The 22479-nt window shown below is 42.5% G+C and overlaps 1 protein-coding gene across 1 annotated transcript; it reads right to left on the minus strand.

The window, feature by feature from the left end:
• Positions 1-128: 128 nt before the first annotated feature.
• cyba (cytochrome b-245, alpha polypeptide) lies at positions 129-22479 on the minus strand. Its single transcript, XM_070898172.1, has 6 exons — positions 22339-22479; positions 21794-21863; positions 16873-16947; positions 16535-16618; positions 15231-15312; positions 129-1963 (listed from the first exon to the last, which is right to left on the minus strand). Exons 1-6 carry the CDS (start codon positions 22394-22396, stop codon positions 1766-1768), a joined length of 567 nt encoding a protein of 188 aa, XP_070754273.1. The 5' UTR covers positions 22397-22479; the 3' UTR covers positions 129-1765.

Consider the following 22479-nt stretch of genomic DNA (forward strand, 5'->3'; position numbering starts at 1 on the left):
TTTCCGTCAGTCTGGCTTACATCTTTTATTTCTCAAGCCTTTGAAGTGTTTTGCAATTTTTTTTCTGTATTAAACATGTTATTTAAATCCAGGTGGTTATTGTTACAAACTTCAGATAGTACAGTATCATGGCTCATCAAGACCAGTGTCATTTATTTTCCATTCTAATATTGCAAACCAAAATATTCCAGTCAGGATCTGATCTAATACAAAAAATGCTGGAAATCTCAGCGGGTCAGGCAGCATCTGTGGAGAGGAAGCAGAGTTAACGTTTCGGGTCGACACCCCTTCGTCAGAACTGGAGAGTGTTTGGAAAGAACAGATTCTTAACAAGCTGATCTGTTGGATGTCATTATTTTTCTTGTGAATATTGCTCTAGAGAAACAACACAATTGCTACATTCAACAATACAGTTACTACAAGACGCAAATTAGTTTCAAAATCAGTTTTCCACAGATTGTAACAATTGTTTTCCAATGAATGAAAAAAACACATAGAATCAAAGAAACACAGCAGAGAAAGAGGCCAACCAGCCCGTCGTGTCGGACCTGGCCCTTTGAAAGAGCAGCCGTGTTTAGTCACACATTCCCGCTTTTTGCCCGTAACCCTGCAAGTTCCTCAGCCTCAACAACCTGTCCAACTCCCTTTTAGATTATTTATGGAGTCCGCTTCCACCACCTTTTCAGGTAGGGCCTTCCAGATCCTGACAACTCTCAGAATGAAAAAAATTCTCATCTCCCTTCTAGATATTTTGCCAATGATTTTAAATCTATGACCTTTAGTTACTGATTGGTGGGACCATAACAGTAATTTTCTGTGCACGTGGTCAAGAGAAGTGAAAATAGCTGTGAAAGTGCAAATGTACTTCATTCATACCAGCGTCTGGTGCAACTATAAGGACAGCACTGAAGGCTACAAAGAGAGCTACTGTGGAAAATGGAAGATTCAATTGCACACTAATTGAGGATCCTTTGAAGTTAAGAGTTAAAGATCATTGGTGCCAAGTTTATTTGTGCATTTGGCCATGTTACATCTTAGAAGGGTTTGTCGCCAACTGGTGCCCAACAGGTGTTCCATTCTTCAACACTCCCTCACATCGGTGAACAGAGGGGTCAGAAACTCGGAAATGGTTTTGCTGTGTACCTGAGCACTGGTGAGTATTTCTAGCACAAGGTAATAAAGATGTATAGGAATAGACGCAACAACTAAATAATTAGAAAGAAAGACTTGCATTTATATAGCGCCTTTCACAACCACCGGACATCTCAAAGCGTTTTACAGCCAATGAATTAGCCAGGTATTAATTAGCCGGTTTCTATGAGTGTATCAGCTTCTGGGGCATTGCATCAGCTGTTGTAATGTAGTCAAAGCATCATGCTTCACCAATCACAGCTTTGTGCAGGTTTCAATGTGATGATGCAATGAATTACAAACCTGGCAAGTATTTACACTGTATTAGGGATCCACAACCTTCTGACTCAGAGGCGAGTGTGCTACCCACCGAGCCACAGCTGACACTTTAGATAACAATATTATACAAACAGTAACATCGATAAGTAAACAAGGTGGCAGATCATATCTTGCTGTAACAAATCACATTGAGAGTGATAAAAATCCATACCAGAAAAAAATCTGTTCACATTTTCTTTAAAGAAACCATAATTTGATCTTGCATTGGTCCTACAACATACAATGCGCTACATTAAAATGTTCAGTAAAATAATGGGATAGGTAAGTAATTACAGTGGTGATTCCTCTGATGACATCAGTCTGCATTAAGAGTGACTGGTGTGGCATTGGCATGGACAGCCCCAGATAGCGCATCATCCACTGCTTTCCTTCGATGTTCAGCGGGTAGCCGTGGTGGGGGGTTCGTGGGTGGCTGGTGAATACTCTTTCCAGCCTGTCGTTTTTGAGCCTCCTGCGCCTGTATGGGTTTCCATTCCTCTTTTCGCATAGCAGCCTAGATTGAGAAAGACAAGCCATTTCATTTTTTTTGAAAAGCATGTCACCATTGTCATCTTATGTGGCACATGTTTCAGCTCAGAGTTGCTCTAAACCGTATCTGTCGCTGGAACGAAATCCGGGCGGGTTCTGCAGCAGGCAGACGACCCACTCCACCCGATCACCACCCAGGCGGCGAAGTGGAAAACAACCCCCAGAGGTTGCAATCTGGTTTAGGTCCACGCAAGACAATTTATCAGCAGGCAGTGCCCGTCAGTTGCTAAAAATGGAGTACAAATGTAACTTCAAAAGAAAATGCAATTTGAACATAGACCCAGTCAAGGTCCACTTAAGAATGCAGTACAAAGTAAGCAGTTATGTGGATAGGTCATGCTGAGTGTGATCTTCCAGTCACTGAGAAGGTTAAAATTAACGTACAACTACTAACAGGTACTTTGTGGAAAAATAAGACTAAAATGCTCAATAGTTTGTCATCTAATTCACAATCTGTACAAGACTGTCTCCAAGCCCTGGCTTGTAATACAAGAAGGAATCTGACAAACTGTACATTGCCTGATCTCTCAGTGGACTGACTGCTTGCTGTCCTTTATCAAATGTACAAGGTATTTATTTAAATGTACAGCTTGGAGTCCCATGCAGTTTTTGTAAGATTACTGGAAATGTGCAATACAATGGCATTATAGAACTAACAAAGATAGCTTTGCCCTAGAGTTACACCCTATACAAAAATGTAATAAAGACATAATGAAAATAATCTTGATGTCTGTAATCAGTCCGCATGCAGAAATTAATCTCTGTTAATGCGTGAGGAGGTACGTTGCTGAGTCGGGAGCAGCGTCGAGAAGGTGCGTGGAAAGGCGTGCCGGTGCAGCTACTGGGAGAAGGCAAAAAAGTAGAAAGAAACAGAAAGGTGACGTCACAGCCAAGGGGGTAAGTGATTGGCTGGTGATTGCCGAGTAGTTTTTCTTTTTTCTCTTCGATATCAGTGAGTAAACTTTAGCATTGTTGTTGCCAATTTAAGTGTATCTAAGGGTTAAGTCATGGCAGGAGAGCTCGGTCACGTGTTATGCTCCTCCTGTACCATGTGGGAACTCAGGGACACTTCCGGTGTCGCTGACGACTACGTGTGCAGGAAGTGTATCCACCTCCAGCTCCTGACAGACCGCGTTGCGGAATTGGAGCTGAGGGTGGATTCACTCTGGAGCATCCACGATGCGGAGAATGACGTGAATAGCACGTTTAGTGAGTTGGTCTTACTGCAGGTGAAAGGTCCACAGCCAGCTAAGGAATGGAAGACCAGCAGGAAGAGCAGTGCAAGGAAGGTAGTGCAGGGGTCCCCTGCGGTCATCCCCCTACAAAACAGATACACCGTTTTGAGTACTGTTGAGGGAGATGACTCATCAGGGGAGGGCAGCAGCAGCCAATTTCATGGCACCGTGGCTGGCTCTGCTGCACAGGAGGGGAGGGAAAAAAAAGAGTGGGAGAGCGATAGTGATAGGGGATTCGATTGTAAGGGGAATAGATAGGCGTTTCTGCGGCCGCAACCGAGACTCCAGGATGGTATGTTGCCTCCCTGGTGCAAGGGTCAAGGATGTCTCGGAGCGGGTGCAGGACATTCTGAAAAGGGAGAGTGAACAGCTAGTTGTCGTGGTGCACATTGGTACCAATGATATAGGTAAAAAAAAGGAATGAGGTCCTATGAGACGAATTTAAGGAGCTAGGAGCTAAATTAAAACGTAGGATCTCAAAAGTAGTAATCTCAGGATTGCTACCAGTGCCACGTGCTAGTCAGAGTAGGAATCGCAGGATAGCTCAGATGAATACGTGGCTTGAGCAGTGGTGCAGCAGGGAGGGATTCAAATTCCTGGGGCATTGGAACTGGTTCTGGGGGAGGTGGGACCAGTACAAACCGGACGGTCTGCACCTAGGCAGGACCGGAACCAATGTCCTAGGGGGAGTGTTTGCTAGTGCTGTTGAGGAGGAGTTAAACTAATACGGCAGGGGGATGGGAACCAATGCAGGGAGACAGAGAGAAACAAAAAGGAGACAAAAGCAAAAGACAGAAAGGAGATGAGTAAAAGTGGAAGGCAGAGAAACCCAAGGCAAAAAGCAAAAAGGGCCACTGAATGAAAAGGGGCTGCAGGAGGGGTCAAAACTAAAAATCATGGTTTAAAAACTAGTATTAAAACACTCTACCTAAACGCACGCAGCATTCGAAATAAAGTAAATGAGTCGACGGCACAAATCATTACAAACGGTTATGATTTGGTGGCCATTACAGAAACGTGGTTGCAGGGTGGCCAAGACTGGGAATTAAACATACAGGGGTATCTGACGATTCGGAAAGATAGACAAAAAGGGAAAGGAGGTGGGGTAGCTCTGTTAGTAAAGGATGATATCAGGGCAGTTGTGAGAGACGATATTGGCTCTAATGAACAAAATGTTGAATCATTGTGGGTGGAGATTAGAGATAGTAAGGGGAAAAAGTCACTGGTGGGCGTAATTTATAGGCCACCAAATAATAACTTCATGGTGGGGCAGGCAATAATCAAGGGAATAATGGAGGCATGTGAAAAAGGAACGGCAGTAATCATGGGGGATTTTAACCTACATATTGATTGGTCAAATCAAATCACACGGGGTAGCCTGGAGGAGGAATTCATAGAATGCATACGGGATTGTTTCCTGGAACAGTATGTTACAGAACCTACAAGGGAGCAAGCGATCTTAGATCTGGTCCTGTGTAATGAGACAGGAATAATAAACGATCTCCTAGTAAAAGATCCTCTCGGAATGAGTGATGACAGTATGGTTGAATTTGTAATACAGATTGAGGGTGAGGAAGTAGTGTCTCAAATGAGCGTACTATGCTTAAACAAAGGGGACTACAGTGGGATGAGGGCAGAGTTGGCTAAAATAGACAGGAAACACAGACTAAACGGTGGCAGAATTGAGGAACAGTGGAGGACTTTTAAGGAGCTCTTTCATAGTGGTCAGCAAAAATATATTCCAGTGAAAAAGAAGGGCGGTAAGAGAAGGGATAACCAGCCGTGGATAAGCAAGGAAATAAAGGAGAGTATCAAATTAAAAACCAATGCGTACAAGGGGTGGCCAAGGTTAATGGGAAAATAGAAGATTGGGAAAATTTTAAACGACAGCAAAGAATGACTAAGAAAGCAATAAAGAAAGGAAAGATGGATTACGAAGGTAAACTTGCGCAAAACATAAAAACAGATAGTAAAAGCTTTTACAGATATATAAAACGGAAAAGAGTGACTAAAGTAAATGTTGGTCCCTTAGAAGATGAGAAGGGGGATTTAATAATGAGAAATGTGGAAATGGCTGAGTCCTTAAACAATTATTTTGCTTCCATCTTCACAGTGGAAGACATAGAAATCATGCCAGAAATTGCTGGTCACAGGAATGTGGGAAGGGAGGACCTTGAGACAATCACTATCACTAGGGGGGTAGTGCTGGACAGACTAATGGGACTCAAGGTAGAAAAGTCCCCTGGTCCTGATGAAATGCATCCCAAGGTATTAAAAGAGATGGCGGAAGTTATAGCAGATGCATTCGTTATAATCTACCAAAATTCTCTGGACTCTGGGGAGGTACCAGCGGATTGGAAAGCAGCTAATGTAACGCCTCGGTTTAAAAAAGGGGGCAGACAAAAGGCAGGTAACTATAGGATGGTTAGTTTAACATCTGTAGTGGGGAAAATGCTTGAAACTATCATTAAGGAAGAAATAGCAGGACATCTAGATAGGAAAAGTGCAATCAAGCAGACGCAGCATGGATTCATGAAGGGAAAATCATGTTTAACTCATTTACTGGAATTCTTTGAGGATATAACGAGCATGGTGGATAGAGGTGTACTGATGGATGTGGTGTATTTAGATTTTCAAAAGGCATTCGATAAGGTGCCACACAAAAGGTTACTGCAGAAGATAAAGGTACGCTGAGTCAGTGGAAATGTATCAGCATGGATAGAGAATTGGCTGGCTAACAGAAAGCAGAGAGTCGGGATAAATGGGTCCTTTGCGGGTTGGAAATCGGTGGTTAGTGGTGTGCCACAGGGATCGGTGCTGGGACCACAACCGTTTACAATATACATAGATGACCTGGAAGAGGGGACAGAGTGTAGTGTAACAAAATTTGCAGATGACAAAGGTTAGTGGGAAAGTGGGTTGTGTAGAGGACACAGAGAGGCTGCAAAGAGATTTAGATAGGTTAAGCGAATGGGCTAAGGTTTGGCAGATGGAATACAATGTCGGAAAGTGTAAGGTCATCCACCTTGGGAAAAATAAAACAGTAAAAGGGAATATTATTTGAATGGGGAGAAATTACAACGTGCTGCGGTGCAGAGGGACCTGGGGTCCTTGTGCATGAATCCCAAAAAGTTAGTTTGCAGGTGCAGCAGGTAATCAGGAAGGCGAATGGAATGTTGGCCTTCATTGCGAGAGGGATGCAGTACAAAAGCAGGGAGGTCTTTCTGCAACTGTATAGGGTATTGGTGAGGCCGCACCCGGAGTACTGCGTGCAGTTTTGGTCACCTTACTTAGAGACGATTCACTAGGTTGATTCCGGAGATGAGAGGGTTACCTTATGATGATAGATTGAGTAGACTGGGTCTTTACTCGTTGGAGTTCAGAAGGATGAGGGGTGGTCTTATAAAAACATTTAAAATAATGAAAGGGATAGACAAGATAAAGGCAGAGAGGTTGTTTCCACTGGTCGGGGAGACTAGAACGAGGGGGCACAGCCTCAAAATACGGGGGAGCCAATTTAAAACCAAGTTGAGAAGGAATTTCTTCTCCCAGAGGGTTGTGAATCTGTGGAATTCTCTGCCCAAGGAAGCAGTGGAGGCTAGCTCATTGAATGTATTCAAGTCACAGATAGATAGATTTTTAACCAATAAGGGAATTAAGGGTTATGGGGAGCGGGCAGGTAAGCGGAGCTGAGTCCACGGCCAGATCAGCCATGATCTTGTTGAATGGCGGAGCAGGCTCGAGGGGCTAGATGGCCTACTCCTGTTCCTAATTCTTATGTTCTTATGTTAACTCTTATTGCAACACTGTCATAAGAATAAAACGCTCTGGATTAGTCTTGCTTTTTTTCTATACAATCTGTGTGGGTTTTAAAGGAAGCAGGTGAGAATATTGCAGATGCCCTAACTATAATCTTCCAAAGTTCTCTCAATTCGGGAACCATTCCATTAGATTGAAAAATTGCTCATGTCATTCCGCTATTTTAAAAAAAGGTCAGAGAGGGAAACCAGGGAATTATAGACTAGTTAGCCTAATATCTGTTGTCAGGAAATTACTAGAGTCTATAATTAAGGATAGAATGACTGGATACCTCGAAAATTTTCAGTTATGAAATTGAAAACAAAGGCATACAATGTTGCGAAGAATAGGCAGGTCAGAGGATTGGGAATTTTTTAGAAACCAGCAAAGGAGCACTAAAAAAAATGAGAGAGAGAAGATAGTTTCTGAGAGTAAACTTGCAAGAAATATAAAAACAGACAGTAAGAGTTTCTACAGGTATATAAAAAGGAAGAGAGTAGCTAAAGTAAACATTGGTCCCTTAGAGGATGAGACTGGGGAATTAATAATGGGAAACAGGGAAATGGCAGAGACTTTGAACAAATATTTTGTAACGGTCTTCACAATAGAAGACACTAAAATCATCCCAATAATAATAATCAAGGGGCTATTGGGAGGTGAGGGCTTAAAACAATCACTATCACTAGAGAAAAAGTATTGAGAAAACTAATGGAACTAAAGGTGGACAAGTCCCCTGGACCTGATGGCCTGCATCCTAGAATCTTAAAAGTGGCTGCAGAGATAGTGGATGCATTGGTTGTAATTTACCAAAATTCCCTGGATTTTGGAGAGGTCCCGGTTACTGGAAAACCGCAAACGTAACGCCTCTATTAAAGAAAGGAGGGAGACAGAAAGCAGGCACCTATAGATCAGTTAGCTTAACATCTGTCATTGGGAAAATGCTGGAATCCATTATTAAGGAAGCAGTAGCAGGACATTTAGAAAATCATAATAAAATCATGCTAACTCTGCTTGACTGTATGAAAGGGAAATCATGTTTGACAAACTTGCTGGAGTTCTTTGAGGATATAATGAGCAGGGTGGATAAAGGGGAACGAGTAGATGTCATGACGTTGGATTTCCAGAAGGCATTCGATAAGGTGCCACATAAAAGGTTACTGCACAAGATAAGAGCTCACAGGGTTGGGGTAATATATTAGCATGGATAGAGGATTGCCTAGTTAACAGAAAACAGCTGGGCCTCAATTATTTACATTCTCTATTTATGACTTGGGTGAAGGGACAGAGTGTAATGTAGCCAAATTTGCTGATGATACAAAGATAGGTGGGAAAGCAAATTGTGTAGAGGATTCAAAGAATCTGCAAAGGGATCTAGATAGGCTCGGTGAGTGGGCAAAAATCTGACAGATGGAGTATAATGTGGGAAAATGTGAGGATATCCACTTTGATAGGAAATATAAAAAAGCAAATTATTATTTAAATGGAGAGAGATTACAAAATGCTGAGATACAGAACATGCAGATACAGAAAGTAATCAGGAAGGCAAATGGATTGTTGGCCTTTATTGCAAGGGGGATGGAGTATAAAAGTAGGGAAATCCTGCTACAACTGTATCACATTGGTAAGACCACATCTGGAGTACCGTGTACAGTTTTGGTCTCCTTATTTAAGGAGGGATATACTTGCATTGAAGGCAGTTCAGAGAAGGTTCGCGAGGTTGATTCCTGAGATGAAGGGATTGTCTTATGAAGAAAGGTTGAGCAGGTTAGGCCTATACTCATTGAGTTTAGAAGAATAAGATGGGATCTTATTGAAATATAAAAGATTCTCAGGGGGCTTGACAGGGTGGATGTACAGAGGATATTTCCATTCGTGGGGGAATCTAGAATTCGGGGGCATAATTTCAAAATAAGAGTTCGCCTGTTTAAAACGGAAGTGAGGAGGTATTTCTTCTCTCAGGAGGGTCGTGAATCTTTGGAATTCTCTTCGCCAGTGAGCTGTGGAGGTCATTGAATATACTTAAAGTGGAGATAGACAGATTTTTGAATGATAAGGGAGTCAAGGGTTATAAGAACATAAGAAATAGGAGCAGGAGTAGGCCATACGGTCCCTCAAGCCTGTTCCACCATTCAGTAAGATCATGGCTGATCTGATCATGGACTCAGCTCCACTTCCCCTCCCACTCCCCATAACCCCTTATCGTTTAAGTTATGGGGAGCGGGCAGGGAAGTGGAGTTGAGGCCAAGATCAGATCAGCCATGATCTTATTGAATGACAGAACAGGCTTAAAGGGCCAAATGGCCTATTCCTGCTCCTATTTCTTGTGTTCTTATCAAAGAGAGCCACCATGGATTTGTAAAGGGTAGGTCATGCCTGACAAACCTGTTTGAATCTTTTGAAGAGATGACTAAAGTAGTGGACAGAGGAATGTCTATGAATGTTAATTATATGAACTTCTAGAAGGCATTTGATAAAGTCCCTCATAAGAGACTGCTAGCTAAAGTTGAAGCTCATGGAATTGAAGGCAAATTATTGATCTGGTTAGGAAATTAGCTGAGCAGCAGGAGGCAGAGCGTAGGAATTGGCAGGATGTGACTAGTGGTGTCCCGCAAGGATCTGTGTTGGGGCCTCAACTATTCACTGTATTTATTAACGACTAGATGATGGGATAGGGAGCCACAAATCCATTTGCCACAGTTTTGCCCATTCGCTTAATCTATTAATATCTCTTTAACTTTATGCTTCCATCTACACTGCTATACAATGCTGCCTATCTTTGTATCATTGGCAAACTTACAAAGATAGGCAGCATTGTATAGCAGTGTAGATGGAAGCATAAAGTTAAAGAGATATTAATAGATTAAGCGAATGGGCAAAACTGTGGCAAATGGATTTCAATGTAGGCAATTGTGAGGTCATCCACTTTGGACATAAAAAGGATAGAACAGAGTACTCTCTAAATGAAGAAAAGCTAGAAAGTGTGGAGGTCCAAAGAGACTTTGGGTTCAGGTATATAAATCATTAAAATGTCATGGACAGGTACATAAAATAATCAAGTTGGCTAATGGAATCCAGGCCTTTATACCTAGAGGACTAGAATATAAGAACATAACAACATCGGCCCCTCAAGCCTGCTCCACCATTCAATGAAATCATGGATGATCTTCCACCTCAACTCCAACCTCCTGCACTATCCCCATATCCCTTGATTCCCTTAATATTCAAAAATCTATCGATTTCTGTCTTGAATATACTCAACGACTGAGCATCCACAGCCCTCTGGGGTAGAGAATTCTAAAGTTTCACAACCCTGGGTGAAGAAATTTCTCCTCATCTCAATACTAAATGGCTGACCCTTTATTCTGAGACTGTGACCCCTAGTTCTAAACTGCCAAGTCAGAGAAAACATCCTCCCGGCATCTACCCTGTCAAGCCCTGTAAGAATTTTGTATGTTTCATAACATAGAAAATAGGTGCAGGAGTAGGCCATTTGGCCCTTCGAGCCTGCACTACCATTCAATAAGATCATGGCTGATCTTTCACTTCAGTACCCCTTTCCTGCTTTCTCTCCATACCCCTTGATCCCCTTAGCCGTAAGGGCCATATCTAACTCCCTCTTGAATATATCCAATGAACTGGCATCAACAACTCTCTGCAGCAGGGAATTCCACAGGTTAACAACTCTGAGTGAAGAAGTTTTTCCTCATCTCAGTCCTAAATGGCCTACCCCTTATCCTGGTTCTGGACTTCCCCCAACATCGGGAACATTCTTCCCGCATCTAACCTGTCCAGTCCCGTCAGAATCTTATACGTTTCTATGAGATCCCCTCTCATCCTTCTAAACTCCAGTGAATAAAGGCCCAGTTGATCCAGTCTTTCCTCATAGGACAATCCCCCCAGCCCAGGAATCAGTCTGGTGAACCTTCGTTGCACTCCCAATATAAGGGGGTAGAGGTTATGCTACAGCTATACAAACTAGGGTTGTACTTCCTGGAATTTAGAAGGTTAAGGGGTGATTTGATCGAAGTTTTCAAGATATTAAGGGGAACAGAGAGGGTAGATAGAGTGATACTATTTCCGCTGGTTTGGGGAGTCTAAGATTAAGGGGCATAGTCTAAAAATTAGAGCCAGGCCTTTCAGGAGTGAAGTTAAGAAACATTTCTACACACAAAGGGTGGTAGTGGCACACTCTTCCACAAACGGCAGTTCATGCAAGCTGAATTGTTAATTTTAAATCGGAGATTGATAGAATGTTATCCAAAGGTATTAAGGGATATGAGAAAAATGAGTTAGGTAACAGATCAGCCACGATCTCATTAAATAGCGGAAAAAGCTGAAGGCTAAGTGGCCTACTCCTGTTCCTGTGTGCATATTTTTAAACAAAAGCTGCAGATGGTGAAAAGCTGAAGATGCAGAAATTATTTTCCATGCCACCACAATAAAACCACAGAGCTCCAACCCAACATGCTATAACTCCCACTCACTTACAGTGGCCTCTACTTAGCAATTAAATAATACATTCTCTTGGGTTTTGTTGGCAAGAACCATTCCCACATTTTATTTTTCTCGCAATAGTTTTTATTTTGTTCGGGGAAGAGAAGTAAAGGATCTATGTATAGCACAGTGAGCTGTGGCGCAAAACTCCCTCTACTCTGACTTTGACTGAAGCCAACAATTTGACTCGACCTCAACCTCACTGCTACACCAAGGTGACATATTCCTTTTTATTTGTTTATTGAATTCCTAATACTTTATACATACATTATGTAATATACACACACACACACACACACACACACACACACACATATATATATATATATGGAATACTGAATACTTTGCCACAGGACGTAGTGAGATAGAGATGATTACATTCTATAAGGGAAAATTGTATAACTATTTGAAGCAGAAGAAAATACAGGGCTGTGGACAGACAGTGGGGTCACTTTTGGATTGCTCTAACATAGAGCTGACACAAACATAGTGGGCAAATGGTCTCCTTCTATGCTATAAACTTCCATGGTTTAATGCCTTAGGATCAAGTTTGGATGCTGAGGCAATTTTGGTTACATCTGCAGTTTGAAGGGAACCTAGCCTGCCCAATAAACTGTTAAACATGAGAATTATCAAAAGGAAGGGAGCTGAATTATGCATTTTTTTTTAAAAAGTGTTTTAACTAAATTATACTATGAAAATACTTATTGCTAAAATACAAACAATGAGAGACAATTTGCTTTTCATCTGAAAACCTTTAGGGACAAGCCTAAACTAAGGGCCCAAGTTTCCACATGATAAAAAACGGGCACCCCTCCGAGCTGGGCACCCGTTTTTCGCGCCTAAAATGGCGCCGGAAAAAAAACGAGCGATTCTGGAGCGCTTTGCAGCTCCTTGTCTGCTTGGCGCGGCGCGGCGCCCAGGGGGGCGGAGCCTACACTCGCGCCGATTTTGTAAGTGGGAGGAGGCGGGTACTATTTAAATTAGTTTTTTTCCTGTCGGCAACGCTGCACGTGCGCGTTGGAGCGTTCGCGCATGCTCAGTGTGAAAAAAATATTGGCACTCGGCCATTTTTATAGTTCTTTGTAGCTGTTTAGTTTTTTAAACATTTTTTAATAAAAGTACATTGCCATCAGCACAGAGGCTTCTTGTAGCAGTGAGAAGGGTGCAGGAAGCCTCAAAGTTGAGGCAGCCGTTTCCCGACGACCTCCCCCTTTTGCCGTCGGGAAATGGCTCCTCAATTTCTGAGGCTTTCTGCAGCCTTCTCTCTTTCCTGCCAGCCGTCTGGAACGGCTCCATTCCCTCCCCCCCTCCCCCCCCCCCCTCCCGCGTTCGGTCGGCTCCCGCCCCCCCCCCCCACCCCACGTTCGTCGGCTCCCTTCCCTCCCGCCCCCCCCCCGCGTTAGTCGGCTCCCTTCCCTCCCCCCCCCCGTTCGTCGGCTCCCACCCCCCCCCCCCCCGTTCGTCGGCTCCCTTCCCCCCCCCAACGTTCGTCGGCTCCCTCCCCCCCCCCCGTTCGTCGGCTCCCTTCCCTCCCGCCCCCCCCCGCGTTCGTCGGCTCCCTTCCCTCCCCCCCCCCGTTCGTCGGCTCCCACCCCCCCCCCCCCCGTTCGTCGGCTCCCTTCCCCCCCCCAACGTTCGTCGGCTCCCTCCCCCCCCCCCGTTCGTCGGCTCCCTTCCCTCCCGCCCCCCCCCGCGTTCGTCGGCTCCCTTCCCCCCCCCCCCCCGTTCGTCGTCTCCCTTCCCCCCCCCCCCCCGTTCGTCGTCTCCCTTCCCCCCCCCCCCCCGTTCGTCGTCTCCCTTCCCCCCCCCCGTTCGTCGTCTCCCTTCCCCCCCCCCCCCCCCCCCCCAACGTTCCTCGGCTCCCTTCCCTCCCTCTTCCCGCCCGCGTTCGTTCGGTTGGCTCCTATCCCCCCCCGCGTTTGTCGGCTCCCTTCCTTCCCTCCCTCTTCCCGTCCACGTTCGTTCGGTCGGCTCCTACCCGCCCCCGCCCCGCGTTCGGTCGGCTCCCTCGTTTTGTGAGGCTTGCTGCACCATTCTGCCTGGCTGAAGCACTTTCACACAGGTAGGAAGATGGTTTATTTAATCTTTTCCTTGCTTATAAATGTTTATTCAGGTTGGATTTATTTGTATAATATTTGTATAAGTATAAATAAGGATTTATTGTAGAATTTAATGAGTTCCCTCCCCCCCCCCCCCACCTCGTTCTGGACGCCTAATTTGTAACCTGCGCCTGATTTTTTAATGTGTAGAACAGGTTTTTTCAGTTCTACAAAAATCTTCACTTGCTCCATTCTACTTTAGTTTGGAGTACGTTTTCACTGTGGAAACTTTCAAATCAGGCGTCAGTGGCCGGACACGCCCCCTTTTGAAGAAAAAATTCTGTTCCAAAGTAGAACTGTTCTATCTGACTAGAACTGCAGAAAAAAAAATGTGGAGAATTGCGAATTCTAAGATAGTCCGTTCTCCACCAGTTGCTCCTAAAAATCAGGCGCAAATCATGTGGAAACTTGGGCCCTAAAACTGTTGCGTGTAGATAGATTTCTCCCATCTGAGTGTTTTGCTTCTGTCCCAATCTAAATGAACACACTTCTCCACTTATACCGATGAAGACGGTAATAGAATCTTATGAAACAATTTGGAATTTTCTTCCAGTTAAAGAAGGCAAACATTTTCTGTAGATATGAGATCCTCTCTCAAACTACTAATCTATTCTACTCATCTCAGCACAGACTGGGGGACATGAGAATTAGAATGCAAAGTCAAGATCTGTCCCCTTTTGCAGCCCTGAGTGGAACAATGGTCACTGCCACTTTAGTTGTACCAAGATATGAACTCTGGGCATAACTTAAGACATCTCAGCCAACCACGGCTACTTTTATTAGTGAGATAAAACTACCAAGCAATCTCTCATGCTGAATGTTTTACTTGCCAATTTTTTCCCCTCACCTTTCCCCTTCAGATGTTCACTCCATAGACACTGATGCCCTCTGGTATCTTGTCCAAGTGACCAATATTCACACATGATCCTTAACAGTGAGTATCGGACAACATCATAGCTATCTGATCCTGTTCCAGTAAAGGATTTCTAGATAGTAATCACAAACAATAACCATGGCTAATGTTCCCTCACTAACTCAAAAGTGCGGAGGAAAATTGCAGCACACCTACTGCCTTCCCAGATGAAATCAGCTACCTCAGCACAAACTGGAGGATCGAATCACGATGTTTCTGTGTCTATCTACTAACTAGTCAAACCCAGAGAGTCAGCAGTAGTCTCCAAATGGAATGTTCAGAAAGATCTGGTGTAGGATTGAGTAGCATTAGTTATTTTATAGATTTCATACTGAGAATCTACCACTGCCATATCTTTTTATGTTTCTATATGCAGGTAACACACTCAAAAATATATATCTGATTGTGACTGGCTACAGTTGCTTGTTGAGAATTATCTTTGTATTTATTTGACAATCCAACTGTATAAACTGGTCTCAAGTTGGTCACAATAAGCAGATTCACATTGAGCAGCCACACAATTTTGTTCACTTTGTGAAGAAAAATATTGTTTATTTTGAAAATTACTACACTGAATGGATAATTGCACTAACAGTCACACAAAATAACCTCCACTGAAATGGTTATGGCGATGAGAACATTTATATTTAAGAATATTATAATTCTATAAGAATATGGAAACAGACTTACAAGTAGGTAGATGAGACTGGCAATGCCAAGGTTGACGGTGCCCAGAACTGTGGGTAATATAAATCCTCCAGGCACTGCGAGGCTGGAGTGAATTAAACAAACAGAAGAATCAGTTAGCCTGCCACTGAGCTGCTGCAACATAATCCAGACTTGTGAATTAATAAATCCCTGGAGATTGTATACAATAAGAATACTTTCTAAAGATTTTGATAATGGACACAGGTAAGGAAGATGAATGGACTGAACAATTAGAAATCAAATTAATAAACTTTAAAGAACAAATAAAGGTGTAACTAGCAAGTCTACCCAATATCCCCTTCTGTATGGGAAAATAGCTAAGATCTGACACTACTAAAGCCAATGTTAAGACCTGAGGGCTGCAGAACACTCTGTGAGTTTAGTTGGAATGGTATAAGAGGCCAATGGCAGAGGGCAGAGTGGGAGTGTATTTGCACTACCTCATTGAGATGATCTTTTATAGTATCTAACAGAGAAGTTATGTTAAACTTATATAGAACCTTGGTTGGACCACACTTGGGAGTACCTGTGTACATTTCTGGTTTCCATATTGCAGAAAGGGTATAGAAGCACTGGAGAAAGTACAAAAAAGATTTACAAGAATTATACCAGAACTGAGAAGATACAACTACCAGGAAATACTGAACAGGCCAAGGCTCTTTTCTCTAGAAAAAAGACTGAGAGATGACCAGATAGAGGTCTTCCACATTTGCCCTTTCCAGATGCTGGCAGACCTGCTGTGTAATTCCAGCATTTTCTCTGGTCAAAATTATTGAATATTCCAATTCCATGACAATGCCATTCACATATAAATGAATGGATTATCCCTTCATTATGATCAAATTAGTCCCCATTCAGTATTATGCACATATTAATTTATTGTTCTCCAACAGTTCCGTTGTTTTGTTGTGGCCACTCAAGTGTCACATTTCTTGAAAGATGATGACACCAAATAATGAAGTGAATGGGAATGTGCAAAATCAGGAATGATGGGTGTACACATTGACACTGTCAATATTCATTTTTTACCTTAAATTTCCATTTCTGTGATTATCATAAGGAAGTTAAGCATCACTTTCACCCAGACAAAGAGAATTTAAAAGACAGCGAAAATTAAACAGGTAATACTTATTTTGACAAAAATAAAAGACATGATGTGCACCTGTCGCTCAGGTGCCGACACGTATTCCCATAGAAATGCGTGGATCTCAAACAGGATTATGCTAAATTTTAAGAGGAAGTGCAGGTTTAAAGTTTCTCAGGCACTCACACACAATTTAACTTACCATACATGTAGAAAAGCACGGACATAGTAATTCCGGGTCAAAGGGCCAAACAATTTCACAACAGCTGCCAGAAAGCGCTGACCCCTAGACACAAATAAGGATGAATGGAATTATCATCAAATAAAACAATATTGCAATTGGCTTATTTTTAAAACAACAAACTTTTTTCTTCTTTCTGTTCATTATTTCTATTCCCCTTCCTTCTGCAGCTTGATCATTCGTTGCACCAACAGAACAGTTTTGATTCAAATAGATAATTTACTCATATATAGTTTGTCACTTTTTAAGTATGTTTAACTTCTTTATCACTCTCGCTTCTCTATTTATAATTTACTTACGGTCTCTCCATGGTTGTTCCCTTTCTCCTTGTCCCTCGGGGGTATTCCAATAACATTACGAAAACTCCTGCAGCACTGAGTAGCTCAAGTTAAAGAAAAAAATCAAAAGCACAATGATTCAGCAAGTGCAATCCTTTTATAGAGACAGTACTTCTTTCTTCAATTTCACGGCCTGGTTTCATGACCTTCAGAACACATCAAACTCGAAAGATGACTTGCTTGCCACTACAGTCTAATAGCTGCCAGAAACTCATTACTAATACCAGTCACCAAGTTCCTCCTAAAATCTACAGTAATTTTACTTATCAGTGACTCACTGGTAGAAGGAAGAAAAATGTTTCCATCCCAACACAGATCCAGATAACCTAGCGAGTTAATTATTGGAATTAAGCTGGTGACCGGGAACTTGAAGCTGCCTAAAATGCATTCTTTCGATATTTTCATCATAAGCCACACTGAACTCTCGTCTCCACTCCCTCCACATTTCAGTGAAAGCAGATCCAATGAAAAATTAAGCATCTGCCTCACCAAGCTTATGAAGACTTTTATAACAAAACAGGTACAATTCAGCCATTAGGTGCAGATTCTATAGCATATATAATAGTGCACGAATTGGATAAGGAGCTACTGATATAATTGACAAATTACAGTCAAGACTTAACTATAACTAACATATTCACTTTACATCTAAATGAGCCTACATCTAAATGGATTGCCATCCTGGTGCCAGCCATGAGCCTCTGAGTCAGAAGGTTGCATATTCAAGACTTATTCCGAAGACTTGAGCACAAAGCCTAGGCAGATGGTTTAGTGCAGTACTGAGTGCTGCACTGTTAAATAAATTAATAAATACCTGGTGATTGTATACAATAAGAATACTTTCTAAAGATTTTGATAATGGACACAAGGAAGGAAGATGAACGGACTGAACAATTAGAAATCAAATTAATAAACTTTAAAGAACAAATAAAGGTGTAAATAGCAAGGAAGGAATTAGAAGGATGAGATATTAAACAAAAGCCCTACCTTTTCAAAGAAGAGCAGGAGGGGTTTACCCCCAATTATCCTGACTAGAAATTCTCTCAACCAACACCACCAATAATGATTATCTGGTCATTTATCTCATTGCTGTTTGTGGGACTTTACGTGAAAATTGGCTGCTGGATTTCCCAACTTTCCAATAGTGACTACACTTCAAAAGTACCTCATTGGCCGTGAGGCAATTCAAGTCATCTTGAGGTTGTAAGCATGGCTGTACATGAATTGGAAATTGGTGCGGAGATAGGAAACAGAGAGTAGGAATGTGATAAGTCATGTTCCCCAGGCAGCTGTAATGGGGGTCTCTGCTTTTCACCATATTTATCAATGACTTGGAGGAAGGGAGAGAGAGTTGTATATCCAAGTTTTCAGATTGGGCATTTGGAGATACAGTAAACAGTGCAGATGGGAGCAGGAAGTTACAACGGGTCATAAACAAATTAAGTGAGTGGGCTACACTGTGGCAAATAGAATTCAATGTGGGGAAGTACGAGGTCATTCACTTTGGATCCAACTCAGTCAAATTGGAGCATCTTCTAAATGCTGAGAAACTAAGAACTGTGGAGGAGCAAAGAGATTGAGTATCCATGTATATAAATCACTAAAAGCAATTAAAAAAGACTAATGGTATGTTGGTCTTTATCGCAAGGGGGATGGAATACAACAGGGAGGAAGATATGGTACAGCTGTATAGAGCCTTGATCAGACTCCATCTGGAGAACTGCGTTCAGTTCTGCGCACTTCAGAAAGAATATATTGGCTATGGATGGGGTAGATGGAATATTCACCAGATTGATACTGGGACTTAAAGGATTGAACTATGAGGACAGTTTGCATAAACTTGGCTTGTATTCCATTGAGTATAGAAGATTGAAGGGTGATCTAATCGAGGGGATTAAAATGATAAAAAGATTAATTGGGTATAGGAGAAACTATTTCCTTTAGTTGGGGAATCCAGAACAGGGGGGCATAATCTTAAAATTAGAGCCTGACCATTTAGAAGAGAAATCAGAAAGCACTTCTCTATACCAAAAGACTCAATGCTGGGTTAACTGAAACTTTCAAGCCTGAGATCGATAGCTTTTAATTTTAGGTAAGGATATGAAGATATATGGAGTAATGGCAGGTAAATGGATTTGAGTTCAGCCATGATCTAATTGAGTAGCGGAACAGGCTCCAGGAGCTAAATGGCCTACTCATGTTCCTATATTAAAGGCGCTATATAAATGCATTAAAAGCATCTTCTAGTAAATTCATTGCAGCAAATTGGATTTGATTCTCTGCCTGACAACAGTAAAATATGCCTCTGTAACATTACTTGCAAGTCAGAGTTGCTTGCAAAGAAGATTCAATCTGGGTTTTTTTCCCTGTTCCTGATCAGAAATATTCCACTGGTTTTCAGCACTTTTGTTTCAATCTGACGTGGGAAGTTTTGAAAATTATTTTTATTGCAACACACAAATGTACTTCCCTCTTAAAACAAACAGAAATGGCTGCTTGCAGAGAACTGAACAAATTTGCCACAATTAATTTCTAGAAGGTACTTTTTATGTGATTAGGAATCCCATCCAAAATTCCTCTATACCTACTTAAGAACAACTGCATTACAAAAGTCATTTATTAGTTCTAATGAAACTTTGGGATGTCCTGTAGATCTTTCTTTCTACAGGGGTGCTGGTAAACTTACCACCAAATACAAAGGATTAAAATGAAAGCATGAATAAAAGATTATTTTTCTAAAGAGTTATGTACAATAAAGTATGTTGAAACTGGTTTTCAATAGAGCTACATTTTCAAGATGTTCAAAGCGACAAGTGTCAGTGTAGGGAAACATTTGCCACTGAATGTCAGCATCAACCACTCCTTGATCAGAAATCCCAAGTCCTAGAAGTGGAGTAAAGCTCACTCAGATTTGGCCCAACAATGCACCTCAACTCCATCCCCAGGAAAACGCTTCCTACTGTAACAGTGTGGCATTTCTAGTCCCCACATCACATATAACAGGTGCTCAATTTGAGTGAATCCAACAATTTTTGGTTTGTTACTTCTGGTTTGTGCTGTGGACTACTACATTAGAACAGTGACTACACTCCAAAAGTACTTAATTGGCCGTAAAGTGCTTTGAGACATCCAGTAGTCGTGAAAGGCACTATATAAATGCAAGTCTTTCTTTCTTTCTCTAGGAAATAGTTTAACGCTATCCAAACTAATTTTATTAAGGACCTTTGCAGACAGCTGAGAGACTTTTATCAGTCTGCGCTGTATTCAAACCAAGTTAAAAGGAAAATGGATGAATTAAACTGTACTATCCAGTGCCCAACTAGGAATTACTGTGATTTTTATTGATTTTTATTTTTAGGCTGCGAGCACTCACTCCCGTCCGTCACTTACAATCCAAGACTGAATGAACAAAATCCAGTTATTTTGACTGTAAAATTTAACAGTGAGATCACAAAGTTGCTACAGCAGAACAGTGTCACAGAACTACTTCAATTATTAAAGTGATGATACTGCAGTCAGAAAACCTCACTGGGAAGTTTTAGTTTGCAAATCAAAAATTCCACTTTACAAACAAGTTGGATTATCAAAAATAGCTGCAGTAATACAAGACTGTCAACTGGGTGTGCCTGGCAGTGCCAATCAGGGAATGGGGGTGGGGGGGGGGGGGGGGTGACAGTGATAATGCCGGCCAGAGGCACGGTCTAATTTGTGGCCGATCCTCACTAACACATATTTCAAGCTGCACACTGGGTATCCCAATACAACTCAGTGGCATTCACAACATATGCTCTGCCCAGTAGCTCTGTAACCTCCTTGGGCCCTACAACCCTCTGAGATCACTGCGCTCTTCCAATTCTGGCCTCTTGCACATTCCCGATTTCCGTTGCCCCACCATTGGCGGCCGTGCCTTAGCACTGGAACTCTTGCCCTAACCCACTCCGCCTCTCTCTCTCTCTCTCTCGTCCTCTAAGACGCACCTTAAAATCTATTTATTTGAACAAGTTTTTGCCCACCTGTCCCACTATCTATGCGGTGTGAAACTTTCGTTTGATAACACTCCCATGAAGCGGCTTAGGATATTTTACTCCATTAAAGATGCTATATAATGCAAGTTGTTGTTGTAGGCTGTCAAAATGGCAACGGGGGTCTCATGTACGTCACAGGATCCTGATTTATGCATATTAATGGGGCTCCTGGCTGATTCAGGCCAGCAACCCAGCCGCTCGGCTTAAAACATCAGGAAAAATGGAAAAATGATGGCAGAATGAGAATGAGGCAGTAAGTCCACCACCTCCATTTTAACTCCATTGCTATCCCGTTTCCACCAGCCAGAGGCAGTTCAAATTGCCTGTTCCCTCCCCATCCACCCAGAAACCAAAATGCTGGCACCAATTTCTGAAAGCACCCCCCGACTTCAGCAAACGAAGCTGGCATTTTTGATGAATTTCTTCCATTCTAAATGAGGTTCAATTTCTGCACTAATCTGACACAGCGCATTTTAATAGCTTTAAATATATTTGCTAACAATGACACGTCCAACTACTTTTTAGTCAATCAACAGATTTTAGTACAACTGCCTTTAATTTGGAAAACCATCCCAAGACGTTTCGATAAAAAATGATAGATTCGAAGGGATGACCAACATTTTGGGCAAAGAGGTTATATGGAGTCTACAGCACAGAAACAGGCCATTCGGCCCAACTGGTCTATGCTCCATACGAGCCTCCTCCCATCCCTCGAGGTGGGGTACCGATATTGAGCAAGAGTTATTTTTTTTAAAATGTGCATTCTACTTTATAATACATTTCTCAAAGCTCAGCGCGACTGAAGTTGTTGAAAGCAGGTGTAATTGCTTGGGGGCGATCCACAACCGAAAGGATACATGCCGTAAGCAGCGAACTGCCAGTCTTTAAACTGCCCGGCCACTCCTACCACGCCTCCGATCAGCAAAACTAAGAGGAAATACAAGTGATGAAATTAGGGATACAAATAGGGCACAACGGCGGAATCATCACCCCGGCTCTAAAACCGCCCCAGGCGGACAGCAAATCATGCGGTTTTCAGTATAGTTAAAGGCACAACATGGAATTTCTGTACGGAGGACTTTGTAGCTTTGTGGGGGGGAAAATATTAGACAAATTCAGCTTTTCAAGATAAAAAGATGAAACCCAGGTTTGTTTGAAAATAATGCGAGCACTACCCCTTCTCTTCCAGTCCAGCTGGTGAGAACTTTGAACACTGCCAGTTCCTGCACTTCAAACAAGTTCACTCATCCACTCACAGTAAACAAGACAGAAAGTTCATCCCGACAGTGCAGCTTAAACAGCACGTTTCATCGTTGCCGAAAAAAGCTGCTTTTCCTGTTTTTTTTTTGGGGGGGGGGGGGTGGATATATCCGAAAGTTTGGGCTGTCGCTGTGTTACTCACTGAGTCCAGCTGCCAGCGCCTGTTCGTTGGCCCACATGGCCCACTCGATCTGCCCCATAGTCCCCGCACTGCACTCTCCGCGGATCCCGGGTCGCGAATCTCCCAATCTACACCGCTGGGGATCTTTTTGTGAAATTGTCA

This window comes from Pristiophorus japonicus, chromosome 13 (genome assembly GCF_044704955.1).
Source record: "Pristiophorus japonicus isolate sPriJap1 chromosome 13, sPriJap1.hap1, whole genome shotgun sequence".
In the NCBI taxonomy this organism is placed as follows: domain Eukaryota; kingdom Metazoa; phylum Chordata; class Chondrichthyes; family Pristiophoridae; genus Pristiophorus; species Pristiophorus japonicus.

Bases quoted from the DNA above. Each gene is read 5' to 3' on its own strand.
- cyba (XM_070898172.1), bottom strand. From the start codon at position 22,396: ATGGGGCAGATCGAGTGGGCCATGTGGGCCAACGAACAGGCGCTGGCA. The intron at 21,864-22,338 runs GTGAGTAACACA...ATTTCCTCTTAG, and splicing joins GGCGCTGGCAGCTGGACTCA to TTTTGCTGATCGGAGGCGTG. The intron at 16,948-21,793 runs GTATCCTTTCGG...TGAGCTACTCAG, and splicing joins CAGTTCGCTGCTTACGGCAT to TGCTGCAGGAGTTTTCGTAA.